The following is a 13,482-nucleotide window of genomic DNA, read 5'->3' on the forward strand; positions in this document are numbered from 1 at the left end:
GATAATATCTATTAACTAGAATGAAATGGAATGAATGTCAGTATCGAATTGCGAATTTGCTGTAACAATCTATATCTTTTTATATCACTGTTCATGTTAATAACTGCGTTCCGATGTTTACTATCAGTAAATATCTGGAAATATAATCGTGTCATATGTTATAAATTTTCAGTCAGTAAATATTTAAATGCAACCAATGTACACAGATAAAACAATGTGTCATCACATTCCTTCACAGTATTGCAACAAGATAAAATTATGACAATAAAATTATGTGACATGAATACATCTTGGTCAATAAAATACGTTGATCATTGCAATTAGCTGATCTACAATCAAAGTTGAATGAATGATATTTTGTAAGTGCAATTTTTTAATCATTTGTTTTTAATTGTCCAAAGTATTCAGTACATACTTTGACATATCGCCAAAAATATTTAACTGATTTTAACGGTTTAATAAACTCACTGTTATTATTACTGTTATTATTATTGTTGTTATTATAAAACTCATATTTCAAAGTATTCAATATACTGTACTTGCTTTCTTGCGTAGTCAGCACAATATGAGACGAATCCATTCAGCGTGAAGAATCGAGCGCATGGATGGATAACGTGTATACGTAGGGATTTATAGTTATTTTTCAAAAATTCATGATGTCTCGGAAAATCATTTATTTATCATACATGGTTGAATTTATATAAAATTAATCTTTAATTTAGTCATTAAAAAATTTTAAAATAAAAAAAATAGATATGAAATAGAGGGGGAAATTTAAAAAGAAAAGTTAAATAAAAATGTTTGTTTATTTCCACAATAAAGTACTTTTGAAACGATTTAACTTTTGTATAAAACTTTTTTTGTATCTTCAAGTTTTGAAAGAATATTTGCTTTGGAAGAAGAAAACCGATTTGTTTTAAAGGGAGTTTCACCCCCTTAACAACTCAGCACTTATAAAAAATATGTCTCTCTTATTTTTGTCTACATTTACTTATTATATTTACTTAGTATTTATAATACTAAGAAAAGCAATGGTAATATTTTCAAAAAAGTTAATATTTTTGCGGATATTATCTGTGTCATTAAACATTGTTATAATGTTTCGTAAACATTGCAGTTCATTTAATCAAGGCAAGGAGTAGCCTGATACTGTACTGCTTCTCCGGTAGAGTTTTCTATATATGCTGTATGAGAAGAGGGTAGGAGGGGAGGAAAACGGGAGAAGGAAGTCAAGATTGACTATACTATGATGAGGAGGGGAGAGGGAAGTCACTTTCGATTAATCAGGAGAATAGTTTTCTATACGTTACTTATATTGTAACCATTATTTTTATTTAAATTGTGATGTTTTTGAATCTCTATACGCGTGTCAGATTAAAACACGTCACACAGTCAGCATTATCAGAACATAACATTGAAACAGGACGTACTATTTGAAATACTATTTGATAAAACAACCGGAGAAGCAGTACAGTATCAGAACATAACATTGAAACAGGACGTACTATTTAAAATACTATTTGACAAAACAACCACAATAGCGACGACTACCTCGTATTTCCCAAGGAAGTACAGAAAGGCTATAGAGATTCAAAAACCTCACGACAAATAGAGATGGCTACAATATAAGTGACATATGGAAAACCATTCTCCCGATTGACCAAAAGTGACTCCCCCTTCCTTTCCTCATAGTTATAGCCGATCTTGACCTCCTTCCCCCGTTTTCTTCCCCTCCTACCCTCTTCTCATGCAGCGTATATAAGAAACTCCACCGGAGAAGCAGTACAGTATCAGGCTACTCCTCGCCTTGATTAAATGAACTGCAATGTTCACGAAACGATGGCATTTAACAATTTACATAGATAATACCCGCAAAAATATTAACTTTTTCCAAAATATTACCATTGCTTTCCTTAGTATTCTTTAGTAACTCAGATGAATTTTGTGATTTAAATTAACTTGAAGTTCCTTGTCCAATATTTATAATCATGCATCTTCTGTTTTCTGTTAAATAAAGAAACAGTATATCTATTATCCTATCATTAATAATGTTTATTGATAGTAAAATATATTGATTTTATAATTAATTAATTTATTTATAATTAATGTTTCTCTTAGTAAAATATATTGATTTTATAATTAATTAATTTATTTATAATTAATGTTCTCCATTTTCTCTAAATCCAAAATACGAAGTAAAATCTGTTTGATCCGAAACTTTTGATCGACAATGTTTGTATGTGTGCGTGCGTGCGTACGTGTGTGCGTGCGTGTGGTGTGTGTGTGTGTGTGTGTGTGTGTGTGTGTGTGTGTGTGTGTGTGTGTGTGTGTGTGTGTGTGTGTGTGTGAAAAAATAGTACATAAATAATTTTTATTTATGATCTTTTATTAAACTTTTAAAATTATTTATTATTATTTCAGCTATTATTCATTGATTACAGATTTTTTAATGAAAATTTCAAATGTACAGAAATATTTTGACCTATATATACGTACTGTGGCCCTCCAAAAAACAGATCAAAGTCACGAAATTCCAATCGTACGCGTTGTCCAGGTCGTCCAATGAATTGATAGGTACAAATAAGATCCTTCGGATAAGTACCAGGATAAGTGGGAGATAATATATTTCCGGTACGCTTTATCCCCGAATGTATTGTAAAAGAGCACGGTGTGTTTGGTTCTGGTGTGCCAACCTCATATTCAGCTGCAAATATATTATAATAATATTATTAAACCTGTATTATTTTTAAAATGCAATTGAATCTCCGTATTCTTAACATTTCCTTCTGTAATACCATTGTTTCATATTATTACATGATTGTATACAATAAAATAAGATAAAAAATGAACAGTAAGAAAGATTAGAAATGATTGTGACAGAGTAAATTGTTATATTTCGTGAATAATTATGACCTAAAGTTATAAATAATTTTTAACTAAAAAGTATAAAAATATGAAACATTGTCTTAATGATATAATAATAGATTTTTAATTGTATATTATAGTTTTATTTCTTCCTATACACACATACATACTACACACACACACACACACACACACACACACACACACACACACACACACACACACACACACACACACACATTCCATGCATACATATATGAACAGATCATGTCTTTCACGTCCATTGATCCTGACTGAAGTAACGCCGAGTGATAGATAGATATATATTTATTTCGTGCCTTTGTCACCTTGTTTATATATAGAAACTATCATTCCCTTCCTCCAACTATTTGTGAAACCTTCCCCCCTCCAGATTTTCTGTAAGATCTCTAATAATCTGTGTTTTGTTTCTCATCTATACAGTATAACCAGGCTTTGTTTTTTATCTTCGCCTGCGGCTTTCTTCTTCCTCAGTTTTTTTATTTGGTTTTCCATTTCCGTTAGAGTGATCTCATCTCCTACATCTAATATTTGTTCTTTCTTTTTTGTTACCGTTTTTCTTTCCTCTGTTCCTCCCATGGGAGAAATCCCATAAAATGTTGTCTCCATTCATCTTTTGTAATTCGTTGATATGTTTTTTTCTTTTTTTCTTTCCATGTTTATATATTTCTATGCTTCTGTTTCTGTACTGATTTTCCTTATTTTTTCTTTTTTTTTTTAAATTTTTCTTTCCTATTCTTACAGAAATTCTGGTATTGTTGTCTATGATATCTATATTCTTCTAATAGCTTTTTGTTCTTCTTTGCTCTTCTAAGAAATCTCTTGAATTCTCTCTTTTCTCTTTGCATTCTTCCAATGGTATTCCATCACTTTTTTTCATCTAGAGTTCTTTTTTTAATAAATATTTCTTTCTCCAGCTGCTTTTATCCTTTCTTTTAGCTCCATCCATGCTTCCAGGTTTGTTTCCTTAAATTTCCGAGATCTTAAAATTTCCCTAAACTTCACAATTCCTTTTGTCCATATTTGTTATTTAAAGTTTATGCCCCTGTCTTTTTGGCCTGTATCCCGAGCGCGTATTTTATCTTCTGCCTGTATATATGCACAATTGGTCTGATTCTGTTCTCTCTTCAACTACCAGTTTCTCAATCTTTTCTCTTGTCTCGATGTTTCGCATACTCAATTACTGAGCTGTTTCCTGCACCTACGTATGTAAATTTTTCTTCTTCATCTCCAGTTATATTATCATTCAGAATGTCCCATCCCTTCTCTTCTACCTCTTCTAGAAATTTCTTACCCTCGATGTTTAACGTCTTGTCCGTTGATTTTCTGCCCATCTCGTCTCTGTCATCTCCCCAAATAAGCGTTCCTTCTTTTCCTATTCTGACATTGAAACCTCCTAGTAAAAGATTTCCTTCATTATCTTTAAATATTAAAACTTTAATTTCTCATAAATTCGGTTATTCCTTGATTATTATATACTGTTATTATTTTCCATTTATTTTTTCCTATAATTACTCTCCTTACGTATACTCTTTCAGTCTTTTTTTCTTTTGTTTCTGTCCTGTTCTTCTCTTCGATATTCTTCTTTATTCCTGTGATGATTCCTTCTATCGCTCTCCCTTTATTCTTCTCTCTCTTAGCGTGTTGATACTCCAGTTAAAATTCTCCGGCATACGTTCTTTTAATTTATTCCAACTTTAATTTTTTCTTCTATCCACGTTTCGACCATTCCGATTATGTCGAACTCTTTGATATATTCTCAAAATTGCGCGTCTTTGTTGTCTAATCCTGCAACATTCCAGAAGCCTATTTTAAATTTTCTTGTTTCTATACCTATTTCTACATTTTTATTTCCTTTATTTTCGTCTTCTTTTTTTGTATTCCTTTCCTATATTTTTGTGTCCCAGCCCTTGTGTTTTGTCCCTCTTCTGCTTCTCTGCTTTCTTTTTTCTGCTCCACCCTCATCCGCGGTTTGCTCTCGCAGATCCCGGCGGAATGGTTCTTTCCCTCCGTCTGCTCACTATCTATGAGCCTACGGAGCTCTGTCTGCTCCAAAAATTTTGCTCTTTTAACCTCTCCTCCCCTTTCCATATAAACTTCTTTTCATTAATTTGCAGCTTCCTATAACTGATCTTCACTTTGGCTCCCGTCTCTTTTTCTGCTTCCGTTATCATACGTATTTCCTTCTGCATCTGTCTCTCCTTCCAAGTTAAATCATTATCTATGAATATATTCTTATCTTTTAGATTCTTTTCCTTTATCATAATTTCTTTTCTCTAGTCCTTGCCTTTAATTTTTACTGTTATCATGTTTATCCCTTTTCTCGTCCAGTATGCATCTTCTACAATCGCGTCGACGTTCATTCTTTAACATTTCTTTCACCGCTGCTTCTAATGATTCTCTTTTTGGCACCTCCCATCTTTTTATTACAATATTATTTCTTCTTTCTCTTCTCTCTCTTGTCTTTTCTAATTCTTCTAATTTCCTAATTTTTTCCGTAAATCTTTATTTTCTCTATTTCCTAATCCAAATTTTTTATCTTGTCCTCTGCTTCCTTGATCCTTCTTTCCCACTTTTCCTCTTCTTTCTTTATTCATCTTTGATTGCTTTTATTTCTCCTATTGCATTTTTCAATTTTTCTCTGATGTCTTTCATAAATTTGTTTATTGTTCTTATGTATTCTTCCATCATATTTCTGTTCTTCTTTTGCATCTCCCTCTATTTCCGTCATCGATTCTTTTTCTTCCTTATAATGTGTTTTTCTTCCTGATGGTGATTTTCCTTGCTTTTTCGAATTTTCTTAAAAACTCCCTTTTCGCTTCGATTCTATCTTCCTCTTTGTTTCTTCTTCTTTTGTTTAAAATATCGATCGACTTCTTACTTTCCGCTCTCGACCTTGGTATTAGGTGGTCTAAAATTGTTTTTCCTTTTTTGTTTCCTTCTCTTTTCTCCCTCGACGTTCTCTCTTCCTGTGTTGTCCTCTGTTCGTTCATGTTATTCATTATCGTTTCCTGATTTATCGATCAATCTATTTTTCCTACCTCTGTTTACCGCTGTCAGTTCCTTCCTACTTTATCAATCTTAATCTTCTAAGCAGGTAAGAATTACTAAATGCCTTACCTTCTCTGCTATCTTGTCCACGTAATGACGTGGATATAACTTTATATTATATACTCCTCCTTTATATTATATACTCCTCCTTGCCTCTTTTTCTATAATTCCTTCATAAGATTTCTTGCCTCTCCGTTATATCTCTCTCTTTACGCTTTCTCTTGGTTATCTTTTCTCCTTTCCTTCGTAATTCTGCTTCCCTTTTTTTTTATTTTTTTGAGAAGCGCTTTTTACTTCTACTGTATTATTCATGCAACCTCGATCGACGCGCTCCGTAATGCCAACAATAAAATAATTAGCAACATTAGCTAAATAAGTAGCAACATTAAAATAATAATGTTCTGCATAATTAATAATAATTAATATTATTCTTTTTTAAGTTAGAAAATAATATAATTAAATGAAACATATATTTCAAAGATTTGTGGCGCATATTAAATACAGAGCCCAAGTTTTATACTTTTAATACATCGTTGTTCTAACTCAGTTCATCAATTTTTTATTTTAATTAGTATGAGATTCTTTTGGAAACACAAGATAATGGCGAACCAGCCTATTTCCTATTTTAAAAATATTTATACATACAGCTCTTTTACGTCCACATTCCAATGCAGAAAGAATATTTTCCATTGTTGTTACAGTATGTTAATAACAAAAGAAAAAGAATCGAATGAGAATTGAACATCTTAACGCTCATTTGTAAAATTTATAACCTAGTTCCCAAGTTCAAAAAATTGATTATCACAATTTTAAAATTTATTCAAAACATTCAATTACATAATTCTCCCAATTTATAAAGTTTTCCATTTAGTGACTCATACTATTATAATAAATATTATATGTAAAGTATAATGATCATATATAACGATTTCCCTTTTTGGTTCACATTACATTATTAATATCACATTATTAATTAATTTATTAATTACTCAAAACATAGCAAACTTTGAATTTTTAAGAAAATAACAGAAAATATATTATAAAATAATTTTATACATTTTCATATATTACATTATTTAAAATTTATATAGATAAAATTATATAATCGCTTATTATAATAAATATTATATGTAAAGTACAATCATCATTTGTAACGATTTCCGTTTTCGTTCACATTATTAATATCTGCTTATTTTTTTCAATTCATACGCTACATGTCAACAATAGTCAGCGGTAACCAAGAAACATCGGAGACGCTCGACCAGCGCAGCGTGGACGAGAGAGTACGATAGTATTTCTATTCTCTTCTTACGGCGCATTGAGCGCGAGAGAGTAGGACAGTATTTCTATTCTTTTCTCACGGTTCGTCGAGCGCGAGAGTAGAATAATATTTCTATTCTTTTCTTTTGTGTGTGTTACATATTTTATGTATTTTGTGAACGCATTTCTTGTGCGCGCTTGCGACACGTTACAATGTCCTCTACCTATTATTCGTCGACTAATTTTTTGCTTTTGACAGCTACTATATCCATCTCGCACATACACATATAAACGAATTTTTGTGATACTTCCCTATTCGTAATAAGTGTCTAAGCCTGATTATAAGAACTCTACGTCGTCTCTTCCTATAAGCTAGTAATCTAGCAATAGTAACCGTGTAAATATAGACTGCAGAACTTTTATATTAAGCACATATCATCATTTCATCAAGTGACAGCTCTCGATGGTAGGAAATGATAAAAAAGATCTAAATTATTAAAATTTCTCTCGTTTTTGGTATCAAATTTATATGCTAAGCACGTATTAATGCATAAACTTTAATTGTGGAAAAGGATTTCCAGATCTATAAAGTTAATAAAAAATGAGAGCGATACAAAAATTATTGTGTTTTGTTGGTAATGCAGACAAGTTTAGCATCTCCTTAACGCTTAATAATTTGCTTTGCGAGACAAAGTGTGTGCTTTGTTTCAGCCAAATTCTGTCGCTTTGTAACGCATTGCAAACGCATCGAATAAATATATTTTTATCGATATTTTCTAAACAACAACCAACTATTTTGACTTCTTTTTTACAGATATAAATTTTACAACTTTATTATTGCAAAATGCCAAAAATTAACGTACGTGCGTAACATTTTGGATATAAATGCATAGCAAGGTATGAATAAATGTAAATATTGATATAAATATAGATAAAAATGAAAAATATCAATTCATATTAAATGATATTGTCTGTTTCAGCAAACATCAATTTTGCTAAGTGTAGACGAATGTAGTACTGACAAATGCATGGAAGGTAAATTAAATATTTACTGATTTATATAAAAATGAATAAAAAATATAAATTTACTAAATGATTTTATCTATTTTAGCAAGTATCAGTTTTGCTAGGAGCAACTGCTAGGTACCGACGAATGCACGGAAGGTAAAAACTGACTACGTTCATAATCTGAAATCATTATTCATATAAAGATAGATGTACTTACAGATTTGCATATCAAATATTTCAAAAACTGTACTTCTTTATTTGCTACAGATACATCTTTGGACCAAAGAAGAAACTTTGTTATTATTAAATATTTACGATGAATACAAAGACAAATTTCATGATGGAAAAGGTACGGTAAAAAAATATTGGGAAAAAGTTGTTGATAGGATGCAAAAGAAAAGATATAACATAACAGGCATTAAATGCTCAACAAAATTACAACACATTTACTCTAAAACGAACGTATAAATCTGTAATAGATCACAATAAGAAAACTGGAAATAATCCCAAGGAATGAGAATATTTAAAAATAGTATATTTTTCAAACTTTTTTTAAAAAATAATTGTGTGCGCGCGCGTGGTGTGAGTAAGTGAGTATAAGTGTAAGTGTAATTTACGATGATTTTATATGTATAACTTATATACAATTTCATTTATATAGAAATTGTATAAGAAAGGTCAATAGATGGCCATAGCAAAATCTTAGTACTGAAATAATATATCTCGTGTGATTTTTTAAAAATATTTTTTCTAATCTTCCGAGACCGAAAATAATGGCGCACAGTTCGAAGAATTATAAAATGTATTTATAATAAATGTATTTATTCACATAAAAAACTTAATTATTTCAGTGTGATCTTGGTATGACCATCTGTCGGTCTTTCTGTTATACAAATTGAATCTTATTCCTTATTATTATTTTTTTATATACTTGCTTTTATATATATTTTTATATATTTGCTTATATATTTGCTTTTATATATTTGCTTTATAGATTATGCAAGAATTATTTGGGTATAAACCAAGAGTGCAACCCTTAGCGATAGCAGGATCACATATAACAGAAACGAGATCAAAAAGAGAATACATTATAAGAAAAGCATAGATGCAAGATGAAATATTTTACATTTATATACATACGAAAGACAAGGAAAGGTACACAACTGCCCTCCCCCCGATTTTAATGAATTTCGAATATATCAAAATATGGACAAAAATAAGTGACACATATTTCTTTTTATTTGCGTTCTCACACGTTAAGGAGGAGAACTTTATATAACACGCAGAAGAGAAAGTGATTTTTGAGAATTTTTTTAAACAAAACAGTTCAATGAAATTTTTTGAAACTTTAGTATATTCTAAAAATACATTTCTAAATATAAAAAAAATTTTTTGTTGTAAAATAGTGCATATATTCCTAAGTATACAAACGATTCTCTAAAGTCTCGGCGTCAGACATTGCGATTGGCGTGCAATGTAGCGTTTGTTATATTCATCTGGAACAAAAATAAAAAAATATATTAGTTTCATTATAAGATTTTGCTATGGACAAATCTATTTGTGAAGTAAAAAATGCAAAATTAGAAAAATTATGGGACTTAAAAAAATATTGTAATTTTTATCAAAAATTTTCGCATTAATTATGCAATAATAATTATTTAATTGAATAATATTATCAAACAAGTAGGTTTGTCTAGAGGGGAATTTAGTTATCTATATATATGCACTATCGAATAGTTGAACATTTTTTGAGTTATGGCTGCACGCCAATTTGAAAAACTTGGTTTTGAGAAAAACGCGTTAAAGATTTGTATATGGAAAAGTAACTGTTTTCGGATACTTACAAATCTGTACTAATACTTACTAGTCTGCTTATTAATCTGCTATTCCGAATCCATATAATAGATCTTCTACTTCCTCATAGTCTTGCAACTCAACTTGTTGCTACTTATGAGCTGTTCGAGCCTCTTTTGAGCTACTTTGGCTCGCCGCTCCTGTCGTTTCGTCCGCTTTGCATTCCAGATTGGCAAAAAACTTACATTGCTGTCCGACTTTTATGTTAAATGTATTCATAATTTTTAAAATAGCATAATAGCCTTCATTAAAAATACCTGCAGTAATATAGATCACGATCTTAATAATTTTTATGCCAGAATGCAAGTGTTTAGAAGCTAAACGCCATACGATGAAGTTGAAACTCTTGTTGGCATTTTGAATGTGCCTGCTTAAACATCTTTTTAAAAGTTTTCTTTTCTTAATAAATCTTTATAAATGAATAGTATATGTTTCTGTACATCTGCATGAAGTGGAGGGGAGTGATCGAATTCTTCCTATTTATCTGCGGTCTCAGCAATACGCCAAATTTACATCAATCGGGTCCTGAGTGGACAATTCTCATGCAGTTTTTCATTACTGCGAAATTTTTTTTTACGTAATCTGGACGATAAGATTCTTCTTTAGTTCCTTTTGGATATTTTAATATTTAAAAACTTTCGCACAGGATAGAATTTCACAACTAAGTAAAAAATGATCTGAGATAAAGTCACGCTCCATCATGTCAACATCACTCACACAACTTATAAACACGTATCCGTACAAAATACGGAGGTATATTGTATACACATCAGAAAATATTTGTTTGATATAATCTAGTAATTTGGTTCATAGTAAAACTTTGTTATAAAAAAGATCGAGCAGAGAGACACGTTATGTGCTCTTTTGCCTTACGCGCATATAAAATCGTCTATAGTATCGCTAAAATTTCAATCTGGGGCTGTGGGAATATATTTTTTAGATATAATACTAATGATTTATATTTAAAAAAAATCGATTTTTTTTACCCGCTACATCAGGTTTCCCCCTTAATGGGGTGAAATTACCCCTTGAAAAAAATCGATTTTTTTATTTCTGAATAAATATCATCTAAATCGTTAAAGATATCAAAAAAAGTTTTAAACAAAAGTTATACGACTGCAAGTGTACTTTACAACGCATTCAAATTTTTCAAAAATGTTATATTTTCGAGCATCCCCCCTCACCTCCGCTAATTTTCAAAAATTTTTAAATTTTTATAAGGACGTGAATTTAAGAACATTTTATGCTAAATACAACGGTATATAATAAAGTGATTTTTCGAAATCGCATTTTTGGGAAATGAGCGAGAAATACCTTTATATACGCGCTCCATACGTATTTGTCTCATACCGCGTTGGCTGCACAGGACAACGTTAAAGATAAATATGATGCAGTTCGTCAGTACAGTATCAATGCAATAATAATTATTGAAATATGAGCTTTTTTATAATAATAAGAATATTAATGTTTATGGTGCAAAAAAGTAATATTAATTGATTTAATTAATATTGTTATTTTCATTTTCAATAATATTATCAATACTAGTATGAGTCAGTTATATATATGTATTTGTTTTATCAATAAAATATATATGTGTTTTTTATTATTTTTATGAAAAATTAATTAAATATTTATTATTAAGACTTTATTTATTAATTATTTATTTAATACTATTAATTATTTGTTAATTTTATTTAATTTACTTTTTCCTTTTCTTCTTTTTTTTTTAAATATTACTAATCAAATGTAGAGCTTAAAAGAAATTAAGAATGGTTATTTAAAATATTAATGTTTATATATTTTTATTTTTAAAATCATGAAAAATTATAAAATATTTAGGATATACATGTTTATATTCTAGGATATATAAGACATACATAAAATGTAACATATACATAACATGTTTATATTTTATTTATATTAAATTTATATTTTAAGTTTATATTAAATTATTCATTCTAAAATATGTAAAATTATAAGATATTTAATTATTCGATCTAATCTATTACATTATTCTTATGTAAATATAAAGCTATTAATTAATTTTATGTTTCTACAACTGTTTTATTACACGCATTAATTATTATTATTTTCATAATCTAAAACATCTATCTCATCTAACCTAATCTCATCTAATCTAATAAAAGATTTCTTCATTATTAATAAACTGTTCTACACATTTTTTACATTTTTGCGCCAGTCTTAATATAAATAAAATTCTTCCACATGCACAACAGTTTTGCTTGAGTTGTTCAATATCCTCAGTTACTTTGCACATAGTATGTGCCACTCTCTCTCTCTTCATTATTAAACTGATGTATTTCTAGATTAAGATCTCAATAATAATTTTCACATAGTCGGCAATAAGATTACTCAATTTCTCGATAGATTATTTCCTGGTAGATCACAGTAATGCACATTATTGATTCACGCAGCAAGGTCTCATATGACTCTGTTCTTGAGGAAACGCCGTCAAACGCGATTTCTCTTCTGTCAGGAGTTTCATTTTTCCTTTTTTTAAAATTAATAAAATTTAATTCTTTCAAAATAATTTCCCTTTAAAAAACAAATTAGAATGTAATTTCCAATTTATCTGACTTATTTTTGAAAAAGAATTTGTCACTGTTAGTACTACTTTTTAATTATTTAGTTATTGTCACTGCAATTCTTTTTTTTTTACACGACTGAACTTTGACTAATCAGCTTTACCATAACTTTTGATAAATCATCAATCATAAGTTTTAACATAATTTTTTAATAAAAATAATAAAAGGCACGCGCACACACACACACACACACACACACACACACACACACACACACACACACACATTTCAGAGTTCCTGCCACCGCCTTTGTTCCTCAACTAAGATTCGGTTCCCTGATCATCCCGGAGGCTCGAGCCATGCTTGATGCAATCTCTCCTGTCGTGTTCCAGGAGGATTATTTGTATATTTGCCAATGGCATTGGAGGGTGTCGCCGTTGCGGTCCGATCTACATCCATCGAGAGAATAGGACCTTCATCTGTCTGGAGTACCGGTCGTGGGGATTCGAAAGAATACATGTATATATGTATCTTGTATATTGTAATATACGTATATATATGTATCATTGTATTGTTGACATGTTATTGTAAATATGTTTACTTGCGAGAAATATCATCACATGCGTCGGTAGTCGAAGGGATAAGATGCCTGCCCAATAAGCAGGAGATCCAGGTTCGATTCCTGGCTGAGGTGATATTTTTTCGCCAAATAATTACGAGTTTTCACGATTGGTTCGTGGTCGGGCCCCGTCGTGACGCACACCCTCCCTTCTTATTGTCTGTCATATAAATAGGGCTGCTTCCGAACCGCGACAGCATTATTAAATAATTTTTCATTAGTATCACTTCCATCCAAGCA

At 30.3% G+C, this 13,482-nt stretch overlaps 1 protein-coding gene and 2 pseudogenes across 11 annotated transcripts in view; 1 reads left to right on the plus strand and 2 right to left on the minus strand.

The window, feature by feature from the left end:
- Positions 1 to 13,482, minus strand: part of LOC105427296 (chromatin assembly factor 1, p105 subunit) — a 798,730-nt gene that overhangs the window by 482,428 nt on the left and 302,820 nt on the right. For all 11 annotated transcript variants that reach the window (XM_089078296.1, XM_089078305.1, XM_089078301.1 and 8 more), the window contains one exon: positions 2,497 to 2,704. In XM_089078296.1, the coding sequence (XP_088934422.1) occupies positions 2,497 to 2,704 (208 nt within the window). The remainder of the gene's footprint in view (positions 1 to 2,496; positions 2,705 to 13,482) is intronic.
- LOC105426430 (uncharacterized) lies at positions 8,611 to 9,758 on the plus strand (annotated as a pseudogene).
- Positions 9,913 to 13,482, minus strand: part of LOC148936415 (uncharacterized) — a 3,868-nt pseudogene continuing 298 nt past the window's right edge.

Source organism: Pogonomyrmex barbatus, unplaced genomic scaffold (genome assembly GCF_055798465.1).
Source record: "Pogonomyrmex barbatus isolate J1 unplaced genomic scaffold, ASM5579846v1 scaffold22, whole genome shotgun sequence".
NCBI classification, from domain to species: domain Eukaryota; kingdom Metazoa; phylum Arthropoda; class Insecta; order Hymenoptera; family Formicidae; genus Pogonomyrmex; species Pogonomyrmex barbatus.